Raw genomic sequence first — 14,325 nt, forward strand, 5'->3', positions numbered from 1 at the left:
TCCCTCTTATCTGTGATGCACTTAAGAGGTTTTGGCTTAGGAAAGTACATTCTATACCTAACACTTCAATGAAAGTGCACAGACATGTTTTGCAGTGTATTCTGAAGCTTATTTGACTGGAAAATGAAGTTGCTGCCTCCTGGACATGAGGTCTTTAACTTCATTTTATTAACCTGACACTGGATATTCAAGTTAAGAGAAGAAAAGAATGGCTTATTTGTTTGATTTTATGAAATTAATCCATGAACCACAAACATCACCAAGTTTCTACAACCATCAGTTAAAACATTTTTAATTAAGCCACCATATTCAAAACGAGTGTCACATACATTAATATCACTTGAAAGTAATTAATAACTTTTTGCAATAGCTTTCTCTGGAACACTGAAGTTGTGTAACATGCTGGTTATGCTTCTACCCCTCCCAGTACATTCAGAGCCAAGTTTATTTTACATTAGTCCTCTTCTGACAAGTTATGCCAATGCTTATAAAAAAAGCATACAAAATACTTAAATTATGCTAATCCTGATTACCATATTACCATACCATCTTCCCTGTCATTAGGAAAGGTGTCCATTTTCTTACACTTTCTTCTCTTTTTCAGCTTTAGTTGGGCAAGGGTTTTCCCCACTTGAGATTCTCTGCTGTCTTTTGAATTCAATAGAAGTAGGTACTATCATTTCTTATGATAAAATCTACACAGTATTCCCCACCAGCCAGTACTGTACAGAAAAGGGAAAAAAATTTAAAAGGACATATTTGCCACAGAACTCTCTTATTTGGCAAGAATCATAAATACAATTGATTGTATATGCTACAACTGAGCTCACAACACAATTCTGAAATCTCCAGACATTTATGCTCTGTAAAGTTATAAAATACAGGCCTAGAAGGGACCTTCAGGAATCTCTAAATCAGGATCACATGCAATATATAGCATTATCAATTTGAAAAAGGTGTTACAAAATGGAAAGCTATACAATATATAATACAAGAAATACTGGGCATTGCAAAAGATCAATTGTAAATTACTTTAGCTTTACAGTCTGTTGGTTAATGCTTTCTAAGTTCTATTTTGTACATGTGCATGAATACACATAGCCACCACTTACCCTCTCCTAAGTACCAGGTTCATGAGAGTAAGAAATAACACAGAGAAACATGCAGCATTTGCTTTCCACCCCACTTATATCCTCCTCAGTCTGTCTTTGCTAAAGCTACTTCCCCCATAGCTGGAAGAGGAGTTCGAAAAATGAACTTCTTCCTTCTTCCCCAGCTGAACAAAGCCCTGACAAAGATTACAGACCGTAATTAAATCTGCTGTAAGATGCTGCAGGTCCATGACCAACACAGACATGGCTACACCTCGCTGGAATATTTATTTGGAGCTGCTGGCTGCAGAAACACAAATGAGGAGCCAGCCAGATTACTCCAACACTGATGTCTGTATGAAGTTTACACACATATATTGCTCACAGAACTGCCTTTCTATTTCTACCTGTTACCCCTACTCACTCACAAAGCAGCCTAAGTTTGCTAAACTCTGAGGTACCTACAGTGTTAGAAATCTTTGGAGGTTTTTAAACACCTTATGCTAAAATTTCCCTCCAAAGCGCATTGATAATTAAAACACTGCAACTTTACAAAGGTGGACTAATAGAAGAGTTTGTGTTTCTGCTCAAAGATACTTTCTAAATCAGCATCCCTCATATACCATGTAAAAATGTATGTAGTTTAGCATCTGAATCCATTACAACACACATATGTGATTCCATCACAAGTCCTGCTGTGGCCACAAACCCAATGTTACATTAGCCATTCTTATGTTACACACGCCAGCTCCACGCTTTGGAGGAGACCTTGTCCAACAGCACCAATTGGTGGAAAATAAATTTTAATTTTATTTTCCCCTTAATTCAAATAGCTAGTAGTCAACAACAGCCCAGTAACAGGAATGAGAAGATTTTTAGGCAGCAGATGACTATGATAGTATCACAGAAGTTTCTTTCTTGGGACTGACTTTGACAGAACAAAAAGCATTCATTGGAAGGCTGTGTTTTTTCCTAGCTCCATTCAAAGCAATTTTGTCAGAGGTGAAAAAAAAAACCTATCTCATAGGACACACTAATGGGTTGTTTAAAATATTTTTTTTCCTTTCTACACTTAAAACACTATCATCTATATTCATAAGAAAATATTTTAATAAAATAAGGATGACTCAATTAATTGGGAGGGGAAGGAGCAAGCAAACCACCCAAACTGAATTGACATGAAAATATGTAAACAATACTTTGGGAAAAAGCTATTTGGATTAAGATGCCAATATTTTTCCTAATTTATTGCCAGCCACAGTAAGAAATACACCGGCAAAATAAGGTGAGTTTTTTTAGTCTCCTACAATCACACCAAATGTACATCAGAGGTGCTCCTCTGTTTTGACAGTTGACTGTACTTGGACTTAATCTTTCAATTTAAGTATGGTGCTCTCTCTGGGGAGGAGTAGTAATAGGTAGGCTTGATGTTTCCCAGGACTTCATCTTCCCAGTTGGGGAGGCAGCAGAAGAAGAAAGCACAACCTATTACAACAACAGTGCTGGCCCAGCCAAAACCATAGGCCCAGCTGAACATGTTATCTCCTGTCAGTGGAATGTCTTCTGTGAATTTCACTGGGTAAATGACCAAGCCAATGATCTGGAATGCAGCTAGAGAGAGAAAAGAAAGAAAACCAGGAGTAAGTTAGAGTGAACATATTACGGTTCCCATTAAGAAAAGGTACCTGGAGATAAGTGCACACTTAAGATATGTAAGGATTAGCTTCAGACCTGCAATCAGATCTGCATTGTTACAGAGGTATGTGAGTTCTGTCCCAGGCAGATCCCCACGCCCATGTGGCTGCTGCAGCGCCTCAGCTGCCATTGCCAGGTTGCTAAGGCACATACCTGCATGCTGTGACCAGCCCTGTCCCACAGCCAGCACCGGCAACCCTGCCCAGCCTGTTACCTCCCAGAGCCCTGCTCCTCCTCCTCCCATCAGAAAGGTGGGAAGCACCCACAGCTTTTAAGTCTTTTAAGTCTTAGCAGGTCACATGAAGGGTCAAAGGTGTTGGGCATCCCCATGAATTGCTTTTGGGAAAGTGAGAACTGACAAAGGCCACTGGAGCTTCCCTACCCATTGGGCTTTCAGAGCGCAACTCAGCCTTCCCTTGTTTCCCACGAAAATGAGTCATAAACCAGACAAAGACAGCTAATTTCATAAGGGAGGCTCCATCTAGCATGTTTTTCTGCTGATGCCTGTTTCACACCTAAAATAACCTTGTCTTTGTGCCCAGCCTTACCAACAACAAAGAGCAGGCCTCCAATTCCTCGCACAAAGTTGAAGCGGAGGATCTCGATCGAGAACGCGATGACTGCAAGGGCGAAACAGATGACCAGGATCACAAAGCCAACGAGGTATGTGGCAGCTGCTGCTCTCCCCCACCCTTGAAGAGAAAACAAGGAAGGTATTACACGCAGCAGTACTCTCCTGTAGGTCATTGCAGCTCTTTGGGTTCCTTCATTCATTTTTTATTGAAACCCTTTACTGTCAGAAGCATGTCCTTATGTCAAAGCAATGCTGAATGCCTGCAAAGCACACAGCTGCAGAGCAGGGGGCACCATCACTGCTGGAGCAGCACAGGACTCCCTGCCTGATAACTTCTCTTGCTGAAAAGGGGATAGAGTGCAGCATACAAGAGAGATAATACCTTCAAACTATATGTGTAAGACACCCACAGACATCTGAGCAGATAGGGCACACAACTGCTGACAATGTCCTTTATCACTACAGCTCCTGTTCAATATTCAAGTTTACAAAAGCACTTCCATGCACAGGGAAGTGTGAAAGCCACAGGAGATAACTGCTGGGAAATAATAGTGCTGTCTGCATAACACTTGTTTGTTTATGACAAGAATAGGGCATGTGGAGCAAAATAAGCATGACCAAAAAGAAATAAACCTGCAATCGCTGAAAAGATGACAAAAGAATGTTCTTGAAAATAAGTATCTATTCACAGCTAAAATGTAGCAGGTGGAGGAGAAACAGCAAAATCTGAGGTAAAAGTTGATGAATCCTCTTTGAATCATTACTTTGACATTTGCTGGAACAGGGTGTATCAAGCTACTTAGTATCAAGCTACTGCACGCTGGAGAGGCTCAGGCCTGAAGCAAGGGCTGTATTCCAAAGGAGCAGCCCCAGCATCCAGAACCCACCCGGCGCAGGCAGGGCCAAGGCAACAGTGGCAGGAAAACCTCCTGGATAAACAGCCAGTGATTTTGCTTTGTCAGTAACATGGCCTTGTGAAAAGCCCTCACACACCTTGTCCTCTTCAGAAACCAAGCAATTTAGGTGAGCCCAGTGCAAACAACTACAAGCAAAAGTGTTCCTGCCCTGGAGGCAGGATACCTGCCCAAAAGGGCTAAACCATACTGGCTAGTGCTTTGTTTTCCAGTCAGCTGTCATCACAGTTCAATTCCCACATCTACATATTGTGGGTTTCTACTTTCACACACTCAGACAGAGGTAGGGCCAGATCCTGAGCTCCCTCTAATGTAGGAATAAAGAGGCCAGTGAGATCTAGGTCAGAACATGAAAAAAAAAAAATCCCTTTCATCATAGCTGTCCATTCCAACACAGTTGAAGTGACTTTGGAGATGTCCTGCTTTCAATGTAGTCTCCATTCTTTCTCTGCAATTTTCTGTCTGAAAGCAAAGCATTGTTTTACAGCTATTTTAATTAGATCTGTTCAAACTGGTTTCTTTATTTCTAATCCAACAGCAAAAGTAAAATACAGCAGTAAAATACATCAACCAAATCTTGCCAAAACTTCCAACTAGCACCACTGCTACCTGAAGGCAAAATAAAAAAACAAACAAAAAAAACAACTGACACAGAAAAGATAAGGAAAAGTCTTTCTTTCCCCTTTCCCTTCCTGGAGCTTCTCAAGACAGTAAAAACTTCTCAAATTTCTTCTTCTTTAACTAGTTGTGCATGTCTCATACCCCTTCCCTGAGGGAATGCTGAAGGGAAGAAGTGGGGAGGAGACTGATAACGTCTGGAGTGTAGAGCTACGTCAGTGGTTTGATAAAATCTTTTCACACAAAATATTCTCTGCCATATCTAACACAGGTATTGAATATTGTCTCCACAATAGGATTTCTTTAGTGATAAATAATATAAAGGGATATGTAACCATTACACACAGCCAGCTCAGGAAAACCCATTCAGATTAGATGATTTAGACAAGGTTTTATCAATATTTGCCTTATTAAGGAAAAAACAAAAAACCAAACAAACACGACAAGAAGGAACACCAAGTTACCATAGCATATTCCCTTTCAGATGCATTATTTATGCTGACAAGATGTAGGAGGACAAATCTGGCATCTGTTTGATAAAATTTAAGTTGTGAACTCAAATACACCTGCACATTAGACACCTTGAGGTTTAGAGCAACACAAACACAGCTGGAGGAGTACAAGGCAGAATGCCCACAGTGCTCTCTCTGCCATTTTCATATCATCTGTACTGTCTTTACAAGCATAATAAGCTTTTGGATACGGGTCAGCCCAGGCTCCGCTCACAGTGATTGATTTTCTTGTCTCTGGCAATAAGAAAATGACAACACATATAGCTGCAGGAAATATCTTGTCAGGAAGATTAATATCAAGCTCAGCTTTGCCTCAGGTCTTCAGAAACAAGGCAGCAGTAGGTAGCACCATCATGAAACTCAGTGATTTTGTGCTCATGTGTGACAGAACTCAGTAATGGTGACCCAGGACCTTCTGTTCTTTCTTCAGCAGGATTATCTTTTCCAACAGCTCTTTGCAGCAGGTTGATGCTGACAAGACCTGATAAGATTGAGTCATAGGTGCTGCCCACAGCACTAGATGGGTGTTCTCTGGGCTGGGTGAGTGTAGTCAGCCACTGAACCATCAGCCAGACACTTGAATCCCTGCGGGAATCACAGGACTTACACTTAATTTTTGAGATTTCTCTTACATTGTGTATATATATAGGTCTCTTGATAAGTGACTGATGGGAGAGACTGGGATGGGAGGGTGCACCTTTCCCAAGTATAGGGTGCAGCCCTGGGATTTTCCTTATCCACATGACCTGTTGCCACCCCCACCAGCAGGGAGAGTTTTCACCAGAGGGGCTGCTACAGAGCCAAAACTGAAATTGCTGCTTTTCCATGAAGGATCTCCCTCATCCCCACACCAATCAAGTCAGGCTTTCCCAGCTCCTTTTCCTCCTAAAGGCTTCTGAGAGCTGACAGAGTCCCCACAGGCACCCAGCTCTCCTGTCTTTCTGAAAGATCCTCCCCCTACAACTCCCAGCTGCCAGGAGGGGAGAGGTGCAGGTTGACCCTCTCACTGTTTGCTGCCATAAGAGCTGGAGAGACCTGTTCACAGTCAAAGAATGACAGATTAGGCCCATTTTCTATATGATTTATGCTCAAAAGTACCTTGTAATCATAAGATATTTAGCCAGAATTTAAGCTTTTCCATAAAAATAGAAAATTCACAGACCCATTCATTTGTCAGAGAGAGTATTTCTTGTGCAAAATAAACATAAATATTATGTATGTTTATGAAATCAACCAAGAACACCACAGTGATTTGGAACTGCATAAATAGAAAGGCAGAAGAATTGGAGAGCAGAAAAGCAGAGAAATAGTTGGGGATATTAGTGTTTCCAGGTCAGCTTGGCCTCAAAGAATAGTCAACTTCTTTGCATCTAATCAGCAGAAGAGTATTTATCTATTAGGTGATGTTGAAAGAACATTTTAAAAACAACTGTTCAGAAGGTCTGTAATTATTACGAAGGCTTAAGAGTTTTATTACATAGCATTACATTACATTAATGATTACTATGGGAAGGAACTAAGCTGCAAATGTTATCATGCAAATAACTAGGAGGGGGTCATGATTACTAAATGTTAATGATGCGCACCAGTAATATGATGAAATTAAAAGAAAGCAAGCAACAGCGCCTTAGCATTAGGTGTGTTTCCTGACTTCATCTGGCCATGCCTCAGTGTCACCAGGGAGGAGGTGGAATCTCTACAGGCTAAGAAATTTAAATCTAGATTTCTCTTTAGAAATCAATAAAAGGGCTGTGAAAAGAGTCTAGCAGGAAGATGAACTGCTACAGGATTTGAACTAACAAGACTGTCGTATTTGTTCATTCACTTCCAGGAGCCGAAGCTAGTTTGTTAGCTCGTGAATAAGTAGAAGCTTTTATCACAACCTGCAGAGACTGGCCATGTTTTTGCAATGCAGCTGTAATATTCTTGTGTATGTAAATGGCAGTAGCAATCCTTGCTTGGCCTCAAGAGCCCATTACACAGAATGTCCAAAAATACTGGACTTTTTCGATGTCCTAAAGGAGTAGTGGACTGCAAGCAAAAGAGCAGTGTCAGCACTACTTTCTTGCTCATGTAATGTGTGAACTTCCATGGTAGCATGACTGGTGAGAGGAAGCTATGTGCATACCCACCATGAGCACAGAGGACCCCAGAATCCAAGGTTTGCTGGGAGGGCAGGTTGGAAATTAATACTGGGAATCACAATCTGTTTTGGCTTTAGGAGCGCAAGAAAAACAATTACTAAACTACCAAAATATTAAATGCAAGTCCTCAGTTGAGAGCTGAGGCGAGGCACAATCCTACACATTTCCAGCTTTTAGTCTCTGGACTGTTAGCAGCAGAAGTGTGCCTGCTCAGGAGCCAGCAAAGTGCACTGGCAGAGACACCAGCCTCACATTTCACTGGGATCTCTTACCAGGAAGTTGCAGTAAGTGTTTTCTGGGTGTAGGCAGGGACGCCAACTGCTACACCTTTCCCATCAGCATTTCCCAAGTGCCTGCACTTGCCTGACACTACACACGATGTTAGTTTGTCTTGAATGCATCCTGATGTTTGTAAATCAGACAACAGTGTGCCTGAAAAGAGGTGCATTGAAAAGGTAAGCACAAATCTTGCATTCCTCCTTTATTTACCAGGCCCCTCAGTGAAGTCTTCACATGCACTCAGTTTCACCAATAATCTGTGGTATCAAAGTCCATGCCTCTAGGAATATAGGTACAGTGGCACAGCTCCAGTGAAACATGATTCACAAAGGCTGGGCTCCTTTTTTTTTTTTTTCTGGCACTTACTAAGGACCCAGAAAAATGCTTCCCTTTTTCTTTGTTGGATGGTACATACCAAATGAATACCAATTGGCTCTTAGTGTTGAGTTAACCTAATGAGGTTACCTTTACTACATATGTACACACCCATCCTTTACAGTGTTAATTCAAAGCAAGGTCACTGGGTCCAGTCATTCAGAACCAGAAGGGTGCAGCCACCCATAAATATTGCTCCTAAACTTACAATCTCATCACTATAAAGACAATCGTCCTTTCCAAGTTACACAGTGCGAATAATCTTTGTCATAGCTGATGGCTTGCTGATATGTTTTAAACACACAGTCAACAGTTAAATCCTGCAATGGTCCAGACTTAGTCATCTTGAGTCATATTCTAGTGCACTGCAGCACTTCTGCGTTGCAACATTTTGATAATACATAGACACTGCCAGCCAAGGCACTTCCCAGACACAAACCAGCACAGAACTCCAAACAAAATCCTTTCCCTGTCTCCCTGCCACATGACATCCTACTCTTCTTTTTCCCTTTCACTTTTTCCCTCTCATGTGGTATTTACAAATGTGCATTAAGGAGCTATGCAGTTTAGGAGACACCTATTTGCAAATCTTTGTTTGTCTTTTCCTGCCCCTTTCCTCTCATTTAAAATAAGTGACTTGCCTGCTTTTTTTTTCTACCTCTTCCTCACACACATGCCACAGCTCAATTAAGAATTTGTCTAATGGCAAAATCTGTTAATGGAGATCCACTCTGAAGTCTTCATTTCATCAGGAGAGGTACAGGATGGTTAGTGCACAGCAATTATTGTATGCAAAACACAAGTTATGCATCTCAATTAGTTAACCTTTATTTTCCTGCTTCAGTGCTATAAATGCCTGCTAGGCATTTTTTCCTTTGTAAATGCCCTCACCTATTTTGACAGTAATTGCATTAGCATAGAAGAAAAGAAAACAAAACAAATCAAACCTGAATTCATGTGTTACATCCTGTCTCTAGATGCAAATACTATTTGAGTAGACAGTGGCATTGATGTTATGAAAATTTCAGAACAGGCAAATTCATATAAATAAGCCAGGGATTTAAATAAGTTTGGTTTAAATAAGCCAAGACATAAACAAGTGAAGTCGAGGATGCTGTTCTTCTGTGTCAGCCTGTTAACAAGGAAAAAAGTGCAGAAAACTGCTTTTGTCCCACAGTGCTGAGGGCTGACGCAAAGCACACACCCATCAGTACTCAGGGACGTGTAAAGCCGTGTCACTACAGGAGAAAACAAATTCCAGTGGCTGCACTGTATTAGCACTTTTCCCCTGTGCAATGCAAATTTCAGCAACTCTGCACTAGCTTTTCTTCTCTGTCTGATGGGGTAGATGGATATTTTCATCTCACGAGCCAGATTTCTTCTACCTGCAGTAAGGCTTGAAGTCATCGCCCGGCTGAGAAACAAAGCCACTTCTCTTACAGCATACTCAGGATTTATCTTGCGCATGAGTGCTGCAATGAAAAGCTTCTGGAAGTGAGTCTGCCGTGCTCAGGCAGCAAGGGATCTGCGCAGGGAAACAGTCCCAGCTCTCCCAGCTGAAACACACCCTTCCAGCCCCCCAGTCCCTAAAGAATCCTCATCCAAGATCTTAAGGCGGGTCTGCTTATTTGTCCAGAAATATTTTGTTTGAGGGAAAAGCAGATGTAATCAGACCCACGTGTCCTAGCAATAAAACAAAAAGTCCCCCAAAAGACCTAGAAACTGAGAGTGTGCAGTAAGAATGTTACAGTGGGGATGCCAGATACAGAAGCAGCTAAACAAGTTAAAACAGAGGCACACTTATCCCTGATTTAGGCCCCAGTGCAACAGAGAGGTACAAAGGAAAGAGCATTTTTCTTTTTTCCTGCCTTCGAACCCACATCAGACCATTTTAAGCTGCGGATTAGGAGGCATTTTAATAGCTGCACTCCCTTGGCCAGGAGGGTTAAATTAAGGTGCTCTCTTCCCCTAAAGGGTCGGGGAAATACCGTTTCACTGCTGTCCAGGCATGGTCCTGCATGGAGGTTTCCACACTGGCCGTCTGACCAGGGAATCCGGTGGCACAGGGAGGGAGCAGCCAGGTAAGGCTCTGGCACCTCAGGGGCAGCAAACATACAGACTTGGAGCCAGCTGCTATCTTACTTTGGTTGTAAAATAACTTGAGAAAAACCCGAAGTATCAACACCCCGGCTTCTCAGTGTTGTACCGATTAAAAAAAAAAAGTCGCTCAGGAGTAGTCTAGCCCTGTGTTTCGGCGCTGGTTTAAGCCCCGAAACAGCAGGATACTCCATTCCAGAAAGCAGCCGCTCCCCAGCAGAGTTAGGGGCGGTCGGTAGCCTGGCACCGCTGCCCCGGTTCCGCGGCGGGCCCCTCACTCACCGTAGTCCATCAGGGACTCGCAGTTCCAGTTGAGGTCCTCCTCGCCCCGCGTGCAGCTCTCCCACAGCGACGCTTGCTGCACGTAGGGCTCCGACTCGGACTCCAGCCAGCCGCGGCCCGCCAGGGCGATGATGCCCATGATGATGGCCAGGCCCAGCAGCAGGGGCAGGAGCCACCTGCACCTCCAGCAGGCGAGGCCGCACACCACCATCGTGCCCGGCCGGCGGCGCGCCCAGCGAGCCCGGGCGTCGCGGGTGTGGTGCGGCGGGGACGCTCCGCCGGGACGGGAGACTGCGAGCGGGCCGGTCCGAGCGGGGTTTTAAGGCGCCGGGGAGGAGGGAGTTCCACCCACATTCCTCTGACTAAGCCTGCCGCCGCCGGCAGCCCCGACCGGTGGGGCCGGCGGAGAGCGCGGAGGGAGCGGGGCCCAGCCCGGCCCCGCTGGGCCCGGCCCCGCTCAGCCCCGGGCCTTCCCTCGGCCCGCCCGGGCTCAGCCTCGCACTTCTCCTCCCGCTGTCCGCCACCCTCCCGCACCCGCTGCCTCTCCGCCGTCGTGGCACAGACACCGCAAAAAAAACGCAACCGCAGCGAAAACCCTTGCGGTTCTCGGGGTTCCACCAGCCCTGCCTTCCTCGTGGGGGCTGGAGATCATCGTCCTCCTCTCTGATAGACCGACCAGCATTGCCCAACACTGATAATACTGATGGTGTTAGCCACTGCAGGTACTAAAGCTAGCAAAAAGTTGCCTTTGCGGTTGACAAATAAAAGAGACACCTTAAAGAAAGGTGTCATTTGAGGATGGAAATATGACATTATTAACTAGGAAACCATAATTTGTTTCACGTCACCCTCAGCGTTAAACAAATGCATGTTTCCTAATGGCCATGTTATGAGCGTTTCACTGCACTTGTGCCCTGGCTTCCAAGCAGGCTGTTCTGGGCACTGGACAGAGCCCAGCCGTGGTACTCAGGACCCATCTGCCCTGATCCTTTCCCATTCCGTGTGTGGAAATGCACTGCAAGATGCCAGATGACCAAAAAGAATGTTTCCCCATCACATGGCATGAATGGCACCCAAAATTTTGGTCATAGGAGAAGCACTTCTCCACAATAAGATATCTACATTTCCATTGTGTCACTCCATTGCCCAGTATCAAAGCAAACTCATTGAGCAGACACGTGCTCATGACAGGACTAGAGAAATGTGTGTTTTGGGCACACAACTCACACACATTTGATTGAATCCTGGAGCAGCTTCCAGGCCTCACCAAAGAAGACATCAAGAAGACGAATTTCTGAGATATGAAGGACTGAAAATAATAGTGGGTGAGGGGGATTACATGTGCTTCATGGAGAATGGGAGCATGTGAGTTCTTGTTGGACTGTATAAAATGGGATTTGTCACACCTATGTCACATATAATTAAACTGTGCCCAATGCCAATTCCTCAAGAGATATTCATGGGAGGTGTCCTGTGAGGAGTGACATCTGAGTACTGACTGCTGCGAAATATTAGGGAATGGCCTGAGATACTAAAATCAGAACAATAAGATGATATCACTATAGGCAAGCTGCAAAATTCACAGGCAGGGTACCTCATATCATGTGGAGTTTCACCAGCTCTCTCAACATCCTTTTGATGTTCATTCCCACTGTTCAGACTTCATTCCAAAATCATAATAAAGTAGAGCCATAAATAAAATTTGCCAGAACTACTTGCAAGCCTATGTCATCAGCACACAGGTTTTGCATGCTGGAGAAGCAATGGCAGAACTGGGCACTATGATCCCTTTTTGTCACTACAACAGAACTTCATTTTTGCAGTACCAAGCAGTGATTTTCCAGCAGTCTCACTATCAGCACTCAAGTCACCTCAGAAGGAGATTTCTGCTCAGAAGCAGAAAGTATTTTCCTCAGAAATTCTGCAGAAAGTACTTTCTTCAGAAATTGAGCACTGTTGGAAAAGAAATGAGAATAAATTTCATCCATTGATGAAATGCACCACTCAGGAAAGTGCTATCTTCATTATAAAGTCAAAAGTAAGGGAGTTCCCCCAGTTTGACAGGAGCATAGAGCTGGCTCCAATTTTTAGTAATTGTATCACTTGGTTTCCCAAGGCTTTCCTACACCTGGAGTGCCTCAGTGCCCAGATGCTCCAGTGGTGTGATGAGAAGCTCTGAGGGCAGCCTCCAAACCCCCCTCTGGCATACGTGGCTTGTGTTGCCTATGGCCTATCCTCCTACTCCCAGTGACACCATGAAGAAAGAAATGCCATCTTCTCTTTTCTCCTTAAATCCTCGGCTTTTCAACAACTAGGAAATCCAGCTGAAGTTCAAACATAATACCCCAAAGATTCCGTTCTGTATGAGTGAGGGCCTATAACACAGTCAATGAAGTTGTCTGCCTTCAGTTCCAATGACACTTGGATTTATTAGCAAAGAGATCTAGAGAACTAACAAACCAGTGCCTCCTGCAGCAAAACAGGCAGCTCCAGCAACATATGCAGCTTTTCTCACCTCTGGGCTGTATAACCCACATCTTCCAGAGACCAGATGGTAGGAGTCAGCTCTGTGGGGCTGCAATGATACACGCATGAAAAACAAGTAGTGCTGTGATTCTGAGGAAAAGATGCCCTAATACATACTAAAACAAACAGGAGGTTTGCTTTCCTAAACACCAAACCAGCCTGAATGTAGCTGGGCATTCTGGATCAAGCTGCACTGACAAATGTACATTATCTTCAGCTGTGAACACAGCTACATGTTCTGTACTAATGAAAATAAGAACACTTTCCCCAGTTTTATCTTTGGCCATGTTAAAAAGCACCATAAGCTACTTTCACCACCACTACCCTTACCTTTATTTATTATGCAAATAAAAAATTAATTTCTTAATCTTTGTGGCCCTATAGAAATATTTTTTTCTCTGCAGCGTAACAAGGGATATGCCTCTCTAGCAGGCAGTGCTTTACATGTAGTAAATCATTTACTGGTGCTGGCAATCATTCACCTAGCTATCAGAGAAAACCAAGCAGCACTGAGAGAAGGTCAGGGATCAGCTCCAGCCCAGACAGGTATGGCTGGGCTCTCACAGGCTTTCAAATACACCAGTGGGAATCTGCAGGCTGGTTGCCAAGAGTGCATTTGGGGTGAGGGGAGGGGAGTGGGACACAGTGGGTAGCACAGTGCCAAGGGCATCCCTCTGCCCTGCAGAATCCCCTCAGGGACTGGGTGCTTTCCTTTATCCATTTTATGTGGCTGTTTTATTCTAGCCTGTTTACCTCTCAGATAAAAAAAAAAAGCAGAAAAATTAAGTCCACAGACTGAATATCTGTTGTAAATCCAATTCCTTTGTGGTTCATGGGTGTTGTCCTTCAGCAGCGTCTTATGCTCACTTTCCTCCACGTCCAAGTGCCCCAATTCTACTTAATCGCTCTTCAGGCATCACAGCCACCCAATTAACATCACCTAAACAGGGTAGTCACTCAACCCATAAAACAGGACAGGCATGGGATGTAATTTGTATAACCCACAACAACCACTCCATCATTGTTTCCAGATCTAACTTCAATTTCCTCATGTGTGCTCAAAAGCTGACAATTTATAAGAAAGCATTTTTTCTGACCAGCTCTTGTTAGTAGCCCTTAACTGAACTCAGTTTACATTACAGACTCCTCTGGGGCTGGCATAGATGAAATAAGCTCTCTGCAATTGATGTGCTGTGTAGCTTACTTCAAAAGCCTTGT

The 14,325-nt window shown here is 43.7% G+C and overlaps 1 protein-coding gene across 1 annotated transcript; it reads right to left on the minus strand.

The window, feature by feature from the left end:
- Positions 1 to 278: 278 nt before the first annotated feature.
- On the minus strand, positions 279 to 10,792 carry LOC131081401 (p53 apoptosis effector related to PMP-22-like). Its single transcript, XM_058020512.1, has 3 exons — positions 10,582 to 10,792; positions 3,335 to 3,478; positions 279 to 2,702 (listed from the first exon to the last, which is right to left on the minus strand). Exons 1-3 carry the CDS (start codon positions 10,790 to 10,792, stop codon positions 2,467 to 2,469), a joined length of 591 nt encoding a protein of 196 aa, XP_057876495.1. The 3' UTR covers positions 279 to 2,466.
- Between the last annotated feature and the right edge of the window lie 3,533 nt (positions 10,793 to 14,325).

This window comes from Melospiza georgiana, chromosome 3 (genome assembly GCF_028018845.1).
Source record: "Melospiza georgiana isolate bMelGeo1 chromosome 3, bMelGeo1.pri, whole genome shotgun sequence".
NCBI classification, from domain to species: Eukaryota; Metazoa; Chordata; class Aves; order Passeriformes; family Passerellidae; genus Melospiza; species Melospiza georgiana.